We start from the raw sequence: 17,972 nt of genomic DNA, 5'->3' as shown, positions 1-17,972 counted from the left end.
TATTTAAAATATAGATTTTTTTTTAAATACTCTAAAATATAGAAGACTATATATATTCTCTTTTAACAGCTCTTATCTTAATTTACAGCACATAACTTGTGTAAAACAGGTATGCAGTTTTCAATACAATACGAACATGCCAGAGTAACAGTCTATAAAAATGTTATTCATTTTAGTATTTAAGAAAAAAAAATAAAACATTATTTTTATTCTTAGAAAAATAATTTAATTAATACAGGAAAAAAGAGCAACAAATTGTTTGCTCAAAATCTCAATTAGGCTACTTGCTAAAAACTTTAATAAATGTATTAAGACGTTCGTAATTAATCTTTTTTTAAATCTTTTTTATCTAAAAGTTTTCAAATGTTTAACAAACTCTCTATAATCTCAGGGCATCAGTTATACTGTATTTTTCATCTTTATCTTATACAGTCAGGTAATTGTAAAAAAAAAAAAAAAAAAAAAAAAAAAAAAAAAAAAACAACAAAAAACAAACAAACTACATGTCCCATGTTGCATTTCAAGGAATGTAGTGACGCATGCGCTTAACGTAGCGCGTGTTTTGTCAGTCCTGTTGATTACGCAGCTGTCGTCAGCAGTTAAAGGGCATTCCCCAGTTAAACAGTTCCTCATTTTCGGGACACAAGCGGTGTGAGGTAAGATGCTCCCCCTTTCTTCTCCTCCTTTATACTACAGTAACTGTGCAGACCCCATTAGGTTACACTATATTATACATGTGTAACAGGTTTGCGGAGTCATAGATTAAAAACAGAGTGAGGATGTTTTCCAAAATATTATTTGATATTGGTTTACTGTTGGATGCTTTGACATAGCAGTACAGGCAGACAGACAAGTACAGTGTTCAAGCTCACTTAATGTCACTGCATCATGACCGTGCAGATGACACAACAACATGTTGTTTTGCAAGTCATGACTTTATGTTGTGTAGTTTGTAAACGACTGTTTTCTTAACCAAAGTCACTTTGCTAAAAAAACAAACAAACAAACAAAATGGACACAATCACATGTCTAATGGGCTGTTATTGCTCAGGTTGTACTCCGTGTCCTTGAGACTGTTGAGTGTTTTGGATACACTAGTGTTTAGGTTAAAATAACTGTGATTGGGACTACTTGACCATTTACCCTTCACTGCAGTAGAGTGACAGGTCACATAAAACCACATAACTTTTTCAGTATTACTCAAGGACTAATAATCTTCCCCTGAATGAATAAGTAGGAAGTTTGCAGGTTAGATTGCAGATTTGCTTGCTGTTTGTGTTTGCTCTTCATATAGTAGTGAAGTATGTGAGGTACCCATGCAATCTAAAGATCATCACTGTCTTTTGGCACTTGTGAAGTCTAAACCTGGCTGTCATTCAAGATTATTTTGAGAGACTGTAATTTTACACAAGGATTGTTTGGCTATAGAAAGTCTCCATTAAAACCAGGGGGGTTGTCAGTATGACATAAACTCTAAAGACTGTAATGTTACTTCATAGAACTGTAATTCCCCTTGCATAAAATCAGCTTTGTGTGATTTTCTTTAGAAGCTGATTCTTAATTCTTTTCTCTCTTCACAGAGTGTTCTCTTTCTACCAGTCATTGAAAACAGAAGAGGAAGAAAAGGAAGAAAGATCACAAGTGCTGCGCTCGCGAGGTCATTGTAGCCTGACATGCTCTTGTTTCCACTGCTGCTATGGAGCATGTAACTGCTAACGAGGAATCGTCCTCTACGCTAATGTACCGCGTGGAACGACCTATATTCAATGAAGGCTATATACACTCAGAGCTTTTGCACAAGAAGAAGAGGTCACCTAAGTCCTGTAGACGGAGAATGGCTGAGCAGTTCCGGTAGTTTATTTTTTTTGTTGTTGTTTTTTATTTTTTTTATGTCTTAGATATTGATAAAGAGCAATACATTTGTACTGTGGGTTTCAAAGTATACATTAAAAATATAGGACTCAAAAATAAACCTGGTGACACACAAGTTTAGGATTTTGTACATTTTCAAACTAAGAAACATTATGACAAAATTAATGAGAAATATTTAAGTTTCTACTCTCTTTCTGGGTCACTAATCAAGTAAGTAAATAAGTGACATTGACCATGTATATTCAAGCACTTTGGAACATTATTAAATCATGCTGGATTAACATGGATCATTTGGATTTGCACCGACTTGTGAAGTTCATGACAGCTTGAGTGCATGCTGTCATTAAAGCAAAACGGTGACATACTAAATGCTAAGAAATTCTGAAATGCATGTTGAATTGAAAAATTCAACTTTTCACTCAAACTGTTATGATGATTATGTAATTTGTGATTTAAAACTGTATTGAATCAGAAAAATGCAAAATGAAGCTTTTTCACAAGTGGACCACTTTTGAACCCCACTGAATGCATGTCAGATCAATCAAATCACTTTATTGTCACACAACCATATACACAAGTGCAACAGTGGTTGAAAGTCTTGGGTGCAGTTCTGAGCAACATAGCAGTCGTGTGTGTGTGTGTGTGTGTGTGTGTGTGTGTGTGTGTGTGTGTGTGTGTGTGTGTGTGTGTGTGTGTGTGTGTGTGTGTGTGTGATTTATATATAACATATATATACCAGAATTTATAATGGAATAGGACATAGGGACGATCACTTCAGAATGGAACGCACCCATAGTAACCATCTTTACCCTCTTGTTTTTCAGGTGCTCATCTGAAAAAGCCAAATCTGTTGCACTTAGTTTCCTGCCCATTGTAACATGGTTGCCATCATATCCACTGAAGGAATACCTGTTTGGGGACATTGTTTCAGGCATCAGCACAGGTGTAATGCAGCTACCTCAAGGTAAGATATTTTTGATAACTGTTTATAATTTTCAAATCATAATTGTTTTAAAAAATGTTCTTTTGTGTGTTTGATAGAATAGGATAGAGCATGCAGCAGTTATTGCAGGCAATAAAATTGGTGTGTGGGTGTGTGTGTGTGTGTGTGTGTGTGCACACGCGCAGGTTTAACTGTTGCTCTTTTTTCTAAGAGTGCACAATATACGCAGTATAGCCTATATTACAATAAATACTCTTAGAGTAAACATAGGACAACTTGCACAAAGTGGTAAATTAAGAAGTATGTATTGCACATCATTAAAAACTGTAACCTTTAAGTTGATGCCTGATTTTTCTCTCTCTCTCTATTCCACACATTCAACAGGTCTTGCTTATGCAATGTTGGCAGCTGTTCCCCCAGTGTTTGGGTTATATTCATCTTTCTATCCGGTCCTATTATACACATTCTTTGGTACCTCAAGACATATATCAATAGGTGAGGCGCACTGAATTTCATAACACACTTTCAGTAAAATGTTATTGGCTTGAAATGTGACATTCCTCAGTTGAGATTTGCTAGGTCATTGTTACTAAGCATAGCATAACAGCCAGTCAAACCGAACAAAGCTTGTTTAGACAAGATCTAAGGACCTGTTTAAAACCTAGTATTAAGATCCATCTCAAGTGATCCAATTAAAAGTGTGGACAGTGAGACCGATCGTCATATACACTTGGTCGTATCATATGTTTATTGTGATTGGATTTCAAAGGGAGGGTCTCTGATTTCATGGCTACATACATCTCTTAATGTAACAGTCAAGTCATTTTTATTTGTATCACACTTTTCACAACACACATTGTTTCAAAGCAGCTTTACAGGAAATTATGCATAAAAAAAAAAAATGAAACTAATATCTATTATGTCTTACAGTGATCATTGTAGTTTGATTAAATATGATTGTAAAATGTGTATAGAAATTAAATAATAATTGAAACATTTAACAGCATGTTGATAAAATACAAAAGTAAAAAAAAAAAAGTTATTTTACTTAAGTACCTGTATTGACTGAACTTCGGATGTGCATTTTTTATTTTTATTTTTTTTTTTTTTTCACATAATCTGTCACAGCATGTTGATATCAGGCCAACTGGAGAAGTTTACACTACTGTTAACTCTACAAATGTGATGTGGTCACGTGTTTTCAACAAGCCCTGAATGCCATTTGTGTGATCCAATCATAAAATGCTTTGCAGCCCATTTACACCTGTATTCAGTGCTGTCTACTTGTGATCATCTGAAACTGATCTTAATATCAGGTGTTTATGAGGTCTAAAATCCTAAGTCTGTTTTTTCCAGAGCCCTGTCTTCCCTAAACAGGTTGATCTCACCAAGGTTGCTCTCATTGCAATGCTCTAATTTCATAAGTGGGAAAGGAGAGCAGGGAAACTCTTGAGCCACAGCATTTCTGTGAACTTCATTAGTGGTGGTCCGGACATCATTGCACTTTCTTAATGGGTGGATAAATCTCGTGCAGTGTTGTTTTTGTCTCCTGTTTATGGTGTACCAGCAAAAAACAAAACAAAAAACAGATCCTGTTGTAGAGGGCCTTATCTAGATGAATTGAATACCAAGGTGGAGCTCAGTGCCCTTGAATAAATGCACTGGGACATATTCGCTAACATGGCACAAGAGGCAACACTCACGTCATGATGACACTCGGCCACCACACTTCGTTTACCCAAGAGTGCAAGAGTGACTATAACCCCTGTTTTTTTTTTGTTTTTTTTTTTTTTTTTTAATCACAGGGTGGCTGTTTTAGTCTCTTTGCCTTTCAGAATAACAGCTAGTCCTTGAGTGTTGTAGCTGTAAAACAATGAGAAAGCAATGTAGGTTGCTAATTTTGAATTTGTAAATTTAAAAGAAAAAAAAAAAATGTTCAGAGGGCTAAATTTGACAGAGTTATAAAATGCAAACCAACAATTGCCCAAAAGGTGTTTGTACACTTAAGCCACACTTAAAAATGTGTGATAGCTGTTGCGTTAAATAACAACATATCAGAATAAGTGGCATTTATTTGAAAGAAAGATATCACAAGAAGAAAGAATCACAAGCAAAACATTTGACTAAAATAAGTTTGTTAGGTTTTTCCATTATAAAGCATAATTATAAAGATATGCTATTCAAAATTAATAATAATAAAAAAAAGTGTTTGGACACTTTCTGGTTGTCAGTCTTTGTGAAACATGTTCATTGTTAATGTGATGAACAATATCTATGTTTACTTTGCTATGGTTACTGTAGCACCTGTGAACGAGGGGACTGACTTCATATACAGTTGTGCTCAAAAGTTTGCATACCCTGGCAGAAATTGTGAAATTTTGGCATTGATTTTGAAAATATGACTGATCATACAAAAAAACCCTGTCTTTTATTTAATAAATGGCTTCATATGATCAATATTCTTATCACATAGTTGTTTGGCTCCTTTTCAAATTATAATGATAACAGAAATCACCCAAATGGCCCTGATCAAAAGTTTACATACCCTTGAATGTTTGGCCTTGTTACAGACACACAAGGTGACACAAAGGTTTAAATGGCAATTAAAGGTTAATTTCCCACACCTGTAGCTTTTTAAATTGCAATTAGTGTCTGTGTATAATGAGTTTGTTAGCTCTCACGTGGATGCACTGAGCAGGCTAGATACTGAGCCATGGGGAGCAGAAAAGAACTGTCAAAAGACCTGCATAACAAGGTAATGGAACTTTATAAAGATGGAAAAGGATATAAAAAGATATCCAAAGCCTTGAAAATGCCAGTCCGTACTGTTCAATCACTTATTAAGAAGTGGAAAATTCAGGGATCTCTTGATTCCAAGCCAAGGTCAGGTAGACCAAGAAAGATTTCAGCCATAACTGCCAGAAGAATTGTTCGGGATGCAAAGAAAAACCCACAAGTAACCTCAGGAGAAATACAGGCTGCTCTGGAAAAAGACAGTGTGGTTGTTTCAAGGAGCACAATACGATGATACTTGAACAAAAATGAGCTGCATGGTCGAGTTGCCAGAAAGAAGCCTTTACTGCGCCAATGCCACAAAAAAGCCGTTTACAATATGCCTGCAACACCTTGACACGCCTCACAGCTTCTGGCACACTGTAAATTGGAGTGACAAGACCAAAATCGAGCTTTAAGTTTAATAAAACCATAAGCGCTATGTTTGGAGAGGGGTCAACAAGGCCTATAGTGAAAAGAATACCATCCCCACTGTGAAGCATGGTGGTGGCTCACTGATGTTTTGGGGGTGTGTGAGCTCTAAAGGCACGGGGAATCTTGTGAAAATTGATGGCAAGATGAATGCAGCATGTTATCAGAAAATTCTGGCAGACAATTTGCATTCTTCTGCACGAAAGCTGCGCATGGGATGCTCTTGGACTTTCCAGCATGACAATGAGCCTAAGCACATGGACAAGTTGACCCTCCAGTGGTTACAGCAGAAAAAGGTGAAGGTTCTGGAGTGGCCATCACGGTCTCCTGACCTTAATATCATCGAGCCACAAGACGACCAAAGACTTTGCATGACCTGGAGGCATTTTGACAAGACGTATGGGCAGCTATACCACCTGCAAGAATTTGGGGCCTCATAGTCAACTATTACAAAAGACTGCACGCTGTCATTGATGCTAAAGGAGGCAATACACAGTATTAAGAACTAAGGGTATGCAGACTTTTGAACAGGGGTCATTTCATTTTTTTCTTTGTTGCCATGTTTTATGATTGTGCCATTCTGTTATAAAATACAGTTGAATATGAATCCCATAAGAAATAAAAGAAATGTGTTTTGCCTGCTCACTCATGTTTTCTTTAAAAATGGTACATATTACCAATTCTCCAAGGGTATGCAAACTTTTGAGCACAACTGTATGCACAAAAAATTATCTTGACCAGTTGGTTAAATGCAAAAATGTCTAATAAAAGTGAAATTAGTTCTGAGAAAATGTCTTTCAAAATTCAAACATTTTTAAGCATGACTTAAAGGGATAGTTCACCCAAAAATAAAAATTCTCATCATTAACTCACTCTCATGCCATCCCAGATGTGTATGACTTTCTTCTGCTGAACACAAAGATTTTTTTGAAAAATATCTCGGCTCTGTAGGTCCATACAATGCAAGTGAATGGGTACCAAAATTTTGAAGCTCAAAGCACTTAAAGGCATCATAAAAATAATCCCGACAACTCCAGTGGTTTAATCCATGTCTTCAGAAGCAATATGATAGGTGTGGGTGAGAAACAGATCAATATTTAAGTACTTTTTACCATCAATCTCCACTTTCACATTCTTCTTTTTTGATTTTAGCGATTCGGATTCTTCGTGCATATTGCCACCTACTGGGCAGTAAGTAGAATTTATAGTAAAAAGGACTTGAATATTGATCACACCCAACATATTGCTTCAGAAGACATGGATGTAATCACTGGACTGGCTATTTGGAGTGTCAACATTTTGGTACCCATTCACTTGCATTGTATGGACCTATAGAGCTGAAATATTCTTCTAAAAATCAGCAGAAGAAATGTTCAGCAGAAGAAAGTCATACGCACCTGGGATGGCATGAGGGTGAGTAAATGATGAGGGAATTTTCATTTTTGGGTGAAATATCCCTTTAAGTGTTCAAATACTTTTTGGGGCTAAGACTAAGTAATGACATAATACAGCTAAAATAATTTGTGATCCATGTTTAATAACTTTAGTACAAGGTATGTTTTAGAGTGCTATACCTTTTGAAGATCAGTAAGGGGCAAATTGTTGTTGCTGTATTCTTGCAGGCACATTTGCAGTAATCAGTCTGATGATTGGGGGGGTTGCTGTCAGGGAGGCCCCGGACTCCATGTTTGCAGTCAATGGGACCAACGCATCACAGATTGTGGATTTTGAGGCCCGTGATGCCAGGAGAGTGGAGGTGGTTGTAGCTCTAACAACGCTAGTGGGAACCATTCAGGTGGGCCACTGTCCTATCTACTTAAACCCATCACAATGAGTTTAGAATCTTATTATTTAAAGGAATTAAAACCTTCAATTATTTTATCAATTATTTCAGTCTTGAAATGCTATTTTGATCCTAATGTGATCCAAAATGAGGAAATTATATGAACTTCTATGAGGGCAATCGATGAGATTATTCTTTAGTTTTAGTCATGCAAGTAAATTCCTGCAACACAGACCTATGTTGCCATTACAAAACTGACCAGTAAAGGCATGTTTATGTTATCACCCCATCTTATGTAGATAGATCATAACTGAAATCAAAATAAGCACATCATATTGCAAGCTACAATGGCAGCTTTGTACAGAAATGCTGTTTTGTACAAGAACAAAGTGACATGTAATATTTCCTCAAACCTATTAAAACAGGTAAATGCTGTACATTACAGCCATCTCATGCAGGCCTACTTAGTGTTTATAATAGACACCTTATATGGAATACTGTAAAACCTTGCTAACCACACCCTTTAACATGAGTCTCAAGTTACTGTTGCTAAATGGACTTTCAGATAGAGATTTGGAACATTTGTGTTCTGATCTTCTGTAGTTTGTTCTGGGTCTGCTAAGATTCGGCTTTCTGGCTATCTACCTGACTGAGCCGCTGGTGCGAGGTTTCACTACAGCTGCCGCTGTGCACGTCTCAGTCTCGCAGCTCAAGTACCTGCTGGGAGTGCACACTGCACGTTTCAATGGGCCTCTGTCCGTCCTTCATGTGAGTAAGCTTTGACTTTGTTCAAGGTGTCTGTTTTGTTATGTGACACGGTCACACTACATGTATCGCATTGCTTCATGAACACTTTGCTTTGCCATTGCTTAACTGCATTACTTGAATTACATATATGGATAAAGGTAAAGCTTATCGGTCCATTGAAATTGATTAAAACAAAATTTTCACCCCCCCAGAGTATTGATGCTGTCTTCAGGAACATTGCGAGCACTAATGTTGTAACTCTTATCATTGGACTGGTGTGTACTGTCTTCTTGTACGCTGTGAAAGACCTCAATGAGCGCTTCAAAAAGAAACTACCTATCCCCATCCCTGGAGAGATCATAGTGGTAAAACTTATAAATCCCTTTCCAGGAAACACTGTGTTGACATGTGGGCTCAATCTTTTGCTGTAAATGTGCGGTGTATGAAAGTCAATATGCTTCTTTGAAGGTAATTGTCTCCACTGGGGTCTCGTATGGGATGATGATGTCCGAAAACTATGATGTAGAAGTTGTGGGTAAAATTCCTACTGGGTAAGATCATGCAGTGTTGAGCCTTGCTTAAAACTGAAGTGTGTAATTTTATCTTAACCATAAGTCATTTGTAGATTGACTTCCCCCAGAAATGTCTCTGGTGCAATTAAATCATTGCTCTGTTTTGTTTGAGCATTCCAACCAACCCAACACCAATGGTGATTCAACCAATGGTGTGAGTTTGGGGTGGGGCTTTTTGGCTAACCAGTGACAACTGTGCGAGTGTCATTATGTTTCCAGTCTGTTGGGTTATGCTAGTAGTGCAGAATTTACACACTTCGTATTTAAATGTACTGGTCTGTAATAGGCTTATTTTACATTTTATATCCATAATTTTATTTTATTTTTGTAAGGTTGCTGCCACCCAAGATTCCAGACTTCTCAGTGTTGCCAAACCTCTTCACAGATGCCATAGCTATAGCTGTTGTTGGCTTCTCAATTGCAATCTCACTGGCAAAAACCTTTGCTCTCAAGCATGGCTACAGTGTGGATGGAAACCAGGTAGAGAAAAATCAACTAAAATATGTGCATTTTAAAATTCGGCCTTGTATCTAAAGTTCTTCATGTGTTCCATCCGTCTTTGAAAAGTAAATACATTCTGTGCTTCTCGGATACAGTGACATCCACCGTTAAGGAAGTTATGGCTTTGAGACAGACTTAATAAGCCAGACTCCAGTTACTTAGTTACTTGCCATTTAACAGATCCCTTTGTCCAAAGTGACTTATGGTACACTAATTGCAGGATTGTTCATCTGTGTCAACACAGGGCGAAGTGCCATGCCTAATTGAACAATGAAGAAAGAGAAGGATTGTGACCTTAGTAAGCAGCCAAGATTCTCAAATGGGATAGGCTTGCAATCTTCACTCAATGAGCTACCAGACATTAACTAAATTGCATGCATGAACCCTCCCAGACCCCCTTTATATAGAGACCCAGGGAGATATGTATAGGTTACTAACATTACTACTCTTACGGTCTCTGGAGTATGTAGTATGTATTCTTTGCACAGTATGGAAATGTTAAGCATAGAATACACGGATTACCTACTGCATTTGGCGAAGTGTGCAATATACAACAGATCATGTGCTTGATTTGACTTTAGTAAAATTCTATTTCCTTGATTCATTATTTAATTTGACTAACGAAATACATTTCTAAACTTAATTAAATTAAAATATCCTACAAATGGTAAATAACTCCCAGAATAACAAATGTAAAAAAATCTCTATATTAAAGGAATAGTTCACCCAAAAATGTAAAGTCTCTCATTATTTATTCACCTTCATGTCATTCCAGATGTGCATGACTTTCTTTCTTTCTTCTGCTGAACACAAATGAGGATTTTTAGAAGAATATCTCAGCTCGGTTGGTCCGTTTAATGCAAGTGAATGGTGACCAAAATGTTGAAGCTCAAAAAAGCACATGAAGGCAACATAAAAGTAATCCATATGACTCCAGTGGATAAATCCTTGTCTTCAGAAGGAGATAAGTGTGGGTGAGAAACAATCAATATTTAAGTCCTTTCTTACTTTAAATCTCCACTTTCACTTTCACATTCTTTTATTTTTGGGGATTCACATTCTTTGTGCCTACTTGGAGGGAAGGAGAATTTATAGTAAAAAAAAGGACTTCAATATTGATCTGTTTCTCACCCACACCCATCATATCGCTTCTGAAGACACGGATTAAACCACTTGTGTCGAATGAATTACTTTCTGCTGGCTTTATGTGCTTTTCGGAGCTTCAAAGTTCTGGCCACCATTCATTTGAATTTTATGGACCAACAGAGCTGAAATATTTTTCTAAAAACCTTTGTGTTCAGTAGAAGAGAGAAAATCACACACATCTGGGATGGCATGAGGGTGAGTAAATAATGAGTGAATTTTCATTTTTGGGTGAACTATCCCTTTATATAAATTAGCATACTACCATTTGAAATGTTTATGGTCTACAAATGCCTCTTTAAAGAATAGAGTTCAATGTAAAGTGTATATTGTGCAGTATATAGCTAGTAGTAAGCTAGTATTCCATTCTGAACATAGCCCTAAAAATATGATTTAACTCCTATGTAAGGTAGGGCAATGTTTTACTAATCTGATGACCCTTAAACTTGTTTGAAACCACCAGGTTTTTTTTTTTTTTTTTACAGTGTGGTTTGATGCAGTGATTTTGTATTTGTGTGATTGTAGGAGCTCATCGCGCTAGGTCTTTGTAACTTTTTGAGTTCATTCTTCCACACTTTTGTTGTAACCGCCTCAATGTCTCGCAGCCTGGTACAGGAGAGCACAGGAGGACATACTGAAGTAAGAGAAACACACTCATGCACACATACTAAAGTGCTGCACAGTTAGCAAATAGGCACTGACGAATACATTTGATGATTGCATTTATACATTCATGCATTGTGAATGTGTCCTTCTCCTTTGCTAATGAGTAGCTGCATTACGGTTGTAAAACCATAAAGATAAGATAAGATAGCCCTGTTTCCTGAAAGATTGAATTTAATTATGTTAATATGTATGTCTGCAGATTGCAGGACTCTTGGCATCCATACTTGTGCTACTGGTGGTGGTGGCCATTGGGTTTGTCTTTCAGCCATTACCTACAGTAAGTGAAGAGTTTGAATATGGTTCTACTGACTGTACTTATAAAACATCTTTTATACTTGTCATGAAGCTCTTTGTTTTTCAAAAAGTCATGTAATGTAGTTAATAAAACTAAATGTACAACAGTTCGTTTTGGTCCTCTAATCTGACTGGGCAAATGGCTTTCCAAGAGTGCTGACATTTTAGTAAAACTATTTTTATTAGCGGAGCAAATAGAGACAAAATAACTGGCTATATTGTGTCTTAAATCTAAATTTAACTAATTGTTACAGAACTGGTAACAATTAGGGTTTGCTTTTAGGGTTGTATAAAAGCAGTGTCACGTTCTCAGTTGTGCTGTTGTGCTTAATATCAGCCTTGTTACTTTGGCTGAATGACTTTCGTACTACAATTTAGTGCAAACGCACTCTTGCTTATGTGATCTTGCTTAAACTTAGAAAAGACTTAAAGGAGGCACAAAGGACAATCTGATTTATTTTACCAAAGTACAACATGAAGATTCTTAGTGCAAGACAGCAAAGGTCAGAAATCAGATGAAGTTTATTTATTGGTGTCTTTTTATTTTCAATAGACTGTGTTGGCTGCTATCATCATGGTCAATCTCATGGGAATGTTTAAGCAAATGAGAGACATTCCTGCATTATGGAGAACCAGCAAGATTGAATTGGTAAGGCGTTTTTCATTTAGCTGTGTTCACCATACAGTTACACCCTGCTGTTCTTACAGATTGCCATCAACTCATGTTTTGTCCTGTTGATGAACTTGATAAACCTCTATAAAGGGCTCATGAAAAGGCATTGCACATATTTTACAACATTCTGAACTTTCCACTGAGTCAATTGTTGTTTTTTTTTTTTTTTTTTTTTTTTTTTATATGTTAATGTGTTACAAAAAAATAAAAATAAATACAAATAATAAATAAATATATATATTTTATTGTTGTTTATGACTGACTTGTTTTCTTCAGGCAATTTGGCTGGTGTCCTTTTTTGCATCCGTTCTCTTGGGTTTGGATTATGGGCTGGTGGTTGCCATGGGCTTCGCCATACTGACAGTTATTTACAGAACACAGTGGTACAACACAGCGACATTCTGCTCCAATTCAAATAGATGCTAAACACATAGATATTTTGTAACACTTTACAATAAGGTTCCATTTGTTAACATTAGTTAACATGAACTAACAATGAACAATACTTTTGCAGCATTTATTAATCTTAATGTTAATTTCAACATATACTGATACATTTTTAGAATCAAAGGTTGTATTTGTTAACATTAGTTAATGCACTATGTACTTGCAGTGAACAATTGTATTTGTATTAACTAATATTAATGAAGATTAATAAATGATGCAAAAAAATAAAATATTAATTGATTGTTCATGATACCTAATGCATTAACTATGTTAACAAATGGAACCTTATTGTAAAGTGTTACCGATATTTTACATTTGAGATTATATATATATTTTTTTACCATAGCAGATTAGTTTAAAAATATATTAAATTATTGCATATTAAAACCTGAAAGATTTGAAATCTTTTATTTTCTACTTTATATTTCTGTATATCTAATACATTTAATGTCTTCAGTTTTTGGATAAATAATTACAAATATTAGATTTTGATGAATAGAAATTTTGTTGCTTGAGTGTTTTCAGCTTGTATCAACCTTGTGAAGTTATGTTGTATTACTTGGTTGCATTTTTGCCAAAGGAAATGTCTAATTCTGAACTGATCCTTTCATTCTAGCCCTAAAAATGCTCTCCTTGGACAAGTCCCAGATACAGGACTGTACTGTGACGTAGATGAATATGAAGAGGTAAGACATTTTGCTGTAAAATTAACTAAACAGTTCTCATGTACAGGAATTTTTATTAAACTGCATTCATTATATAGAAGACAATGAAGCAGGCAATTGTCGTTTTAATGAGAATATACAATAACAAACTTAGCCTTAAAAAAAAAAAAAAAAAGTAGGCTATATTTGAACTTTTTTATCAGTTAGTATATAGCAACGTCTTTTTGCCACAAGTGACTTGCTGAATGTGCAGGGACGTCACATAAGTGACAATGATCACATGAACTAGTCTCTTCTTGCAAATGAACCCGTTACCTTTGCATTAGTGAGCCATATCCGTACCATTAGAATGCTGTTCTCAGCAAGTGAGTCACATACACCCAATTAGGCCTGATTTAATCCATTATCCTTTTTCTTACAATCTTTGTCCTCTTATCTGTTCCGTTTGTTCTCTTGCTCAAGGCTGAGGAATGCTCAGGGATTAAGATTTTTCAGTCCAATACCTCTGTCTACTTTGCAAACAGTGACCTGTATGTGAGTGCCCTCAAGGCAAAGGTGAGCATAAATGCTGAACGTTACGTCTAACTTGGAGTGATGTAGACACAAAGAACATATTCTGCCCTTTTACTAATATTTTACTGTTCTGTTTTTGAGTACGTTTGGTATATTGTACGGTGAAAAAAATGAACAGCAGTTGTGACCAACATGATAGTTCTTTTATTCCGTACATTTTGATTTATGCGATTACAGACTGGAATTGACCCCGCACAACTTCTTGCTGCCAGGAAGTCACAGCTACAGTATGCAAAAAGAGACACCAGAGAGAGAAAGAGTGTGAACCATGGTTCTTCTCTGAAGAAAAATGCTGTTGTTTTATTGGTATGGATTTTGTCCTTAAAGGGATTGTTCACCCAAAGTGAGAATTGTCGTCATTTTCTCACCCTCATGTTGTTCAAATCTTTTTTTCTTCTGTGGACCACAAAAGGAGACGTTAGTTAGAATTTTAGCATGTCACCATTCACTTTCATTGCATCTTTCTCCATATAATTAAAACTCCTTTTGTGTTCCATGGAAGAAAGAAAATCATAGGGGTTTGTATAAGCTGACAGAATTTTTAGTTTTGGTTGAGCTATCCCTGTAATGCAATCGGCCTGTGACCTTGTCAGTGAAGTTATACTTATCCTTTACACAAATATTTAAAACTCGGCAGGGGCTCAACATTGTTCCAGATTACTCAGTTCTATAGAACTTGGTGGTTTTTACCTATGGCATTTTTTACTGCATAAATGCATTTGTGTGTACTTTTGGCTCATAAAATGCACCATAGCTGTAAAGTTTTATGTTATAACTTCTTGCACATATGAGTCAGCCTTTCCTGGTAAAGTGAAGTAACATTTCTCGCTATGAGTCTGATGCATTCTGAGTGTGATGAAATTTTGTATTGTACCATAACAGGATATGGAGTTGGGTGTCACTCATGAGGTGGTGTCTGGGGAACACAAACAGATGGATGTATATACTAATGGACTGATGACGGAGACCCACACGGAGTCAGACTCTGAGGATGATTTTTTCCTGCAGCGTCTAACCCCCATTCACTCCATCATACTGGACTTTACCCCCGTCAACTTTATTGACTCTGTAGGGGCCAAAACCATTAAATCAGTAAGCGCACACAGCCCTTATTCTCAATGATGACATCACACCATTAGTGAAAAAGGAGTCTGTGTAAAAACCGAGCATTGAAATCTGGATTAATACAGTTGTGGCTCTGTCTCTTTAAAACGAATAGCCCAAAAATGGAAATTCTGTCACTAGTACTCGGCATCATGTTGTTCCAAACTTGTATGCTGTTATTTTTTTCTGTGGAACGAAAAAGGGGAAACTTGGAGAATGATTATGCATGAATGGTTATATTTTGCATACAACAACAGTTTATTGACTGTCTAGCTCCAAAAATGACAAAAAAAAAAAACCAATACAATAACCATAAAAGTAGTCCATATGACGTCATTTTTTTTCTGAGCCTGAGCTCAGAATTCTTATTTGCTCTTGTCTTCAATTCAAACTTGGTGTCATTGACACCAAACTGCATGGCGTCTTGTGTGTGTAACCGAAAGCAAAATTACCTAAATTTCTTATTTCGAAATAACTGAAATTTTCTCCTTTTGTGTTATACGGTAACAAATAACAGCATGCAGGTTTGGAATGATATGAGGGTGAGTAAATAATGACAGATTTTTCATTTTTGTACGACCTACTCTTTAAAGACTGCCATTATTATTTAGAAAATACAGATTCACCAATATCAATAAAAAATATGAAGTCATTTGTGCTCCGAGATTTTGAAATTATTCTACTTTGTTCTGCAGGTGATTAAAGAGTTTGCAGCAGTCGATGTGAAAATAGTCCTTGCTGGATGTAGCAGTGAGTATAACTTATGGAATGTAATTGAATATAATGATATTAATAGAAAGGCAACATGTTGAACTTTTCATGAGTGTTTATACGATTGCTCTAGATAGAACATGCTCTGCTCAAAGGTCTTCTCTTTTCCTCGTCTGATTCACTTGTTTCATGTGGGGCAACTACTCCACCTAGAGTTAAACCTTGTAAACACAGTTGAGTGAGCGAGGATGATATTTGGACCATTCAAACTTGACTTTAGTCAGTTGTGATATGTTAATGCTGTGATATATTAACATTTGAAGGAATTCTTTTCCAAGACCTCTGGAATACCTTTTATATGTTTTTGTGTTTGCAGGGACCCTTATCTGTGATCTCAGGACACTACAGTTCTTCAGTGACCCTGTGACCACTGACCTCATTTTCCCTACCATTCATGATGCTGTGTTACACTGTCAGCACTGGAAAGACCTCCCCACCTGTTCTGGGATCCAGTGAACACTAACCAAACAACAGAACTGATCATTCAACTCTACTGTATGTTTAAGTGGGTGGGGCTTGAGTGACATAATTTGGTGTTGTGATGGAACAAGCTCTTGTTGAAGTACTGTTACTCTTAAAGTCACTTTAGCTTTTGCAAGTCATGGTAACAGACCAGAGGGGGCAGCAATGAACAGGCCAAAACATTTTATCCATTTGAGATGGAACATGCCAGTAAATGTTGGGCTTAATGTCATTGGTGCTGTTGTGTTATTACACAAGCCATGATCATAAGCTCTATCATAACTAGTTACTGATGTTTGTTGTCAAGTACAGAACGCTCTGTTTCCTTCTTTTAAGTGCAATTAGCATAGATGGACTTTTGACCAATGTTTTTGCATTGGTCTAAAGCTTTTATTGACATTCCAGTGAGCTTATTTTTATGATAATTTTAGTTTTACAATTGTATGCCATGTGCATGGCGTTTGTTACAACAATTTAGGCACATTGACAGTTTTTCCTTTTCACAGTATTTGATTTGTGGCAAGGCCACAGTTTCTCAGCTGGCTGTAGTATTCAACAAATAAGCAGTTTAATATGCTACAAATGATCAAAAAGCTCATCACGGAATTGCACAGTTGTGACGATGCTGCTTTTAATTTCATTTTATATTCTAAGGGTATCTCATTTATATTTAGTTTCTGAGAAGGCTTCCTTATCTGCCTGAAATTGATTTGTTCTTTGTTTTAGCTTTTACTACTACAAGAATTCTCACTTTATTATAATGGAAAATCATGGTTGCTCCAAATTTTCTTGGAACCTATTTTTCTTTTTGTGACTACAAAGAACATTATTAAGATGAAAGGGATATCAGTTAGTTATTAATATAACAACTGATCCCATGAAGTCTTTATATTGTATTCGGGTGTTCTTGTTTTGTTTTTTAGAGCAATAAATAAATTCTCACAATGTATTCTCAGGCTGAGACTGTCCAGGTTGTGTTGGATGCACAGATACAGCCTATGAAATGACCACTTTGAGCACCTTTAAGTTCACAATATATGCTCACACCCATACATTTATGCCATCTGTCATTGGCCATTAACCATTACAGTCCACATTTGAAAATTTTCTTCTGTACTAATATTTAGATGCTGCTTCCTCGCAGCAATGAAGACCAAAATACAAGAATCGGTTGCAACTGCCTACAATGCAGTGCATTTTGTCTTTTTATGCATTTGTGGATGTAAGATATTTTTGTATAATAAATGCAGACAAATCGTTAATTCTAAATTATTAAATGTGTTCCTCAAAAGTGCCTTCCCAGCTAAATGTATTTATTACTAATCTGTTACATGGGTATATGACATGACACTTCAAGAAGTGACAAGTGTCCGGCAGTGTGACGAGCTATAATTTATCAAACTCTTTTAAACACGTTTCTCTCTCATTAACAGACACAACATAGAATATGTGTACTTTTAAGAATTGATTTGTCACAGTGCAGGACTATTCAAGTAAACTGAAAAAGGTTCCATGTTATCTTTCACATTTTTTTTAACTAACCTGAAGACTG

General features: G+C 36.1%; 1 protein-coding gene across 2 annotated transcripts; it reads left to right on the top strand.

Annotated features, from left to right (window-relative positions):
- Positions 1-575: 575 nt before the first annotated feature.
- On the top strand, positions 576-17,732 carry LOC127436778 (prestin-like). Of its 2 annotated transcripts, XM_051691150.1 has the most exons (19): positions 576-656; positions 1,581-1,851; positions 2,697-2,836; positions 3,200-3,310; positions 7,642-7,814; positions 8,406-8,570; positions 8,762-8,914; positions 9,018-9,100; positions 9,454-9,601; positions 11,291-11,404; positions 11,631-11,708; positions 12,279-12,374; positions 12,675-12,781; positions 13,462-13,531; positions 13,973-14,065; positions 14,261-14,389; positions 14,966-15,175; positions 15,883-15,937; positions 16,275-17,732. In XM_051691150.1, the coding sequence occupies exons 2-19, from the start codon at positions 1,697-1,699 to the stop codon at positions 16,412-16,414; spliced, it is 2,220 nt and encodes a 739-aa protein (XP_051547110.1). In that variant the 5' UTR covers positions 576-656; positions 1,581-1,696; the 3' UTR covers positions 16,415-17,732. The 2 variants fall into 2 exon arrangements, with proteins under 2 accessions (XP_051547110.1, XP_051547111.1); XM_051691151.1 differs by lacking the exons at positions 11,631-11,708; positions 12,279-12,374; positions 12,675-12,781; ... (4 more) ...; positions 15,883-15,937; positions 16,275-17,732 and adding an exon at positions 9,867-9,920.
- Positions 17,733-17,972: the final 240 nt, after the last annotated feature.

Source organism: Myxocyprinus asiaticus, chromosome 47, assembly GCF_019703515.2.
Source record: "Myxocyprinus asiaticus isolate MX2 ecotype Aquarium Trade chromosome 47, UBuf_Myxa_2, whole genome shotgun sequence".
In the NCBI taxonomy this organism is placed as follows: domain Eukaryota; kingdom Metazoa; phylum Chordata; class Actinopteri; order Cypriniformes; family Catostomidae; genus Myxocyprinus; species Myxocyprinus asiaticus.
The sequence above is the reverse complement of the archived record's forward strand: the minus strand, read 5'-3'. Positions and strand labels throughout refer to the sequence as shown.

Bases quoted from the DNA above. Each gene is read 5' to 3' on its own strand.
- LOC127436778 (XM_051691150.1), top strand. From the start codon at position 1,697: ATGGAGCATGTAACTGCTAACGAGGAATCGTCCTCTACGCTAATGTAC. The intron at 11,709-12,278 runs GTAAGTGAAGAG...TATTTTCAATAG, and splicing joins TCTTTCAGCCATTACCTACA to ACTGTGTTGGCTGCTATCAT. The intron at 15,176-15,882 runs GTAAGCGCACAC...TTTGTTCTGCAG, and splicing joins GGGCCAAAACCATTAAATCA to GTGATTAAAGAGTTTGCAGC.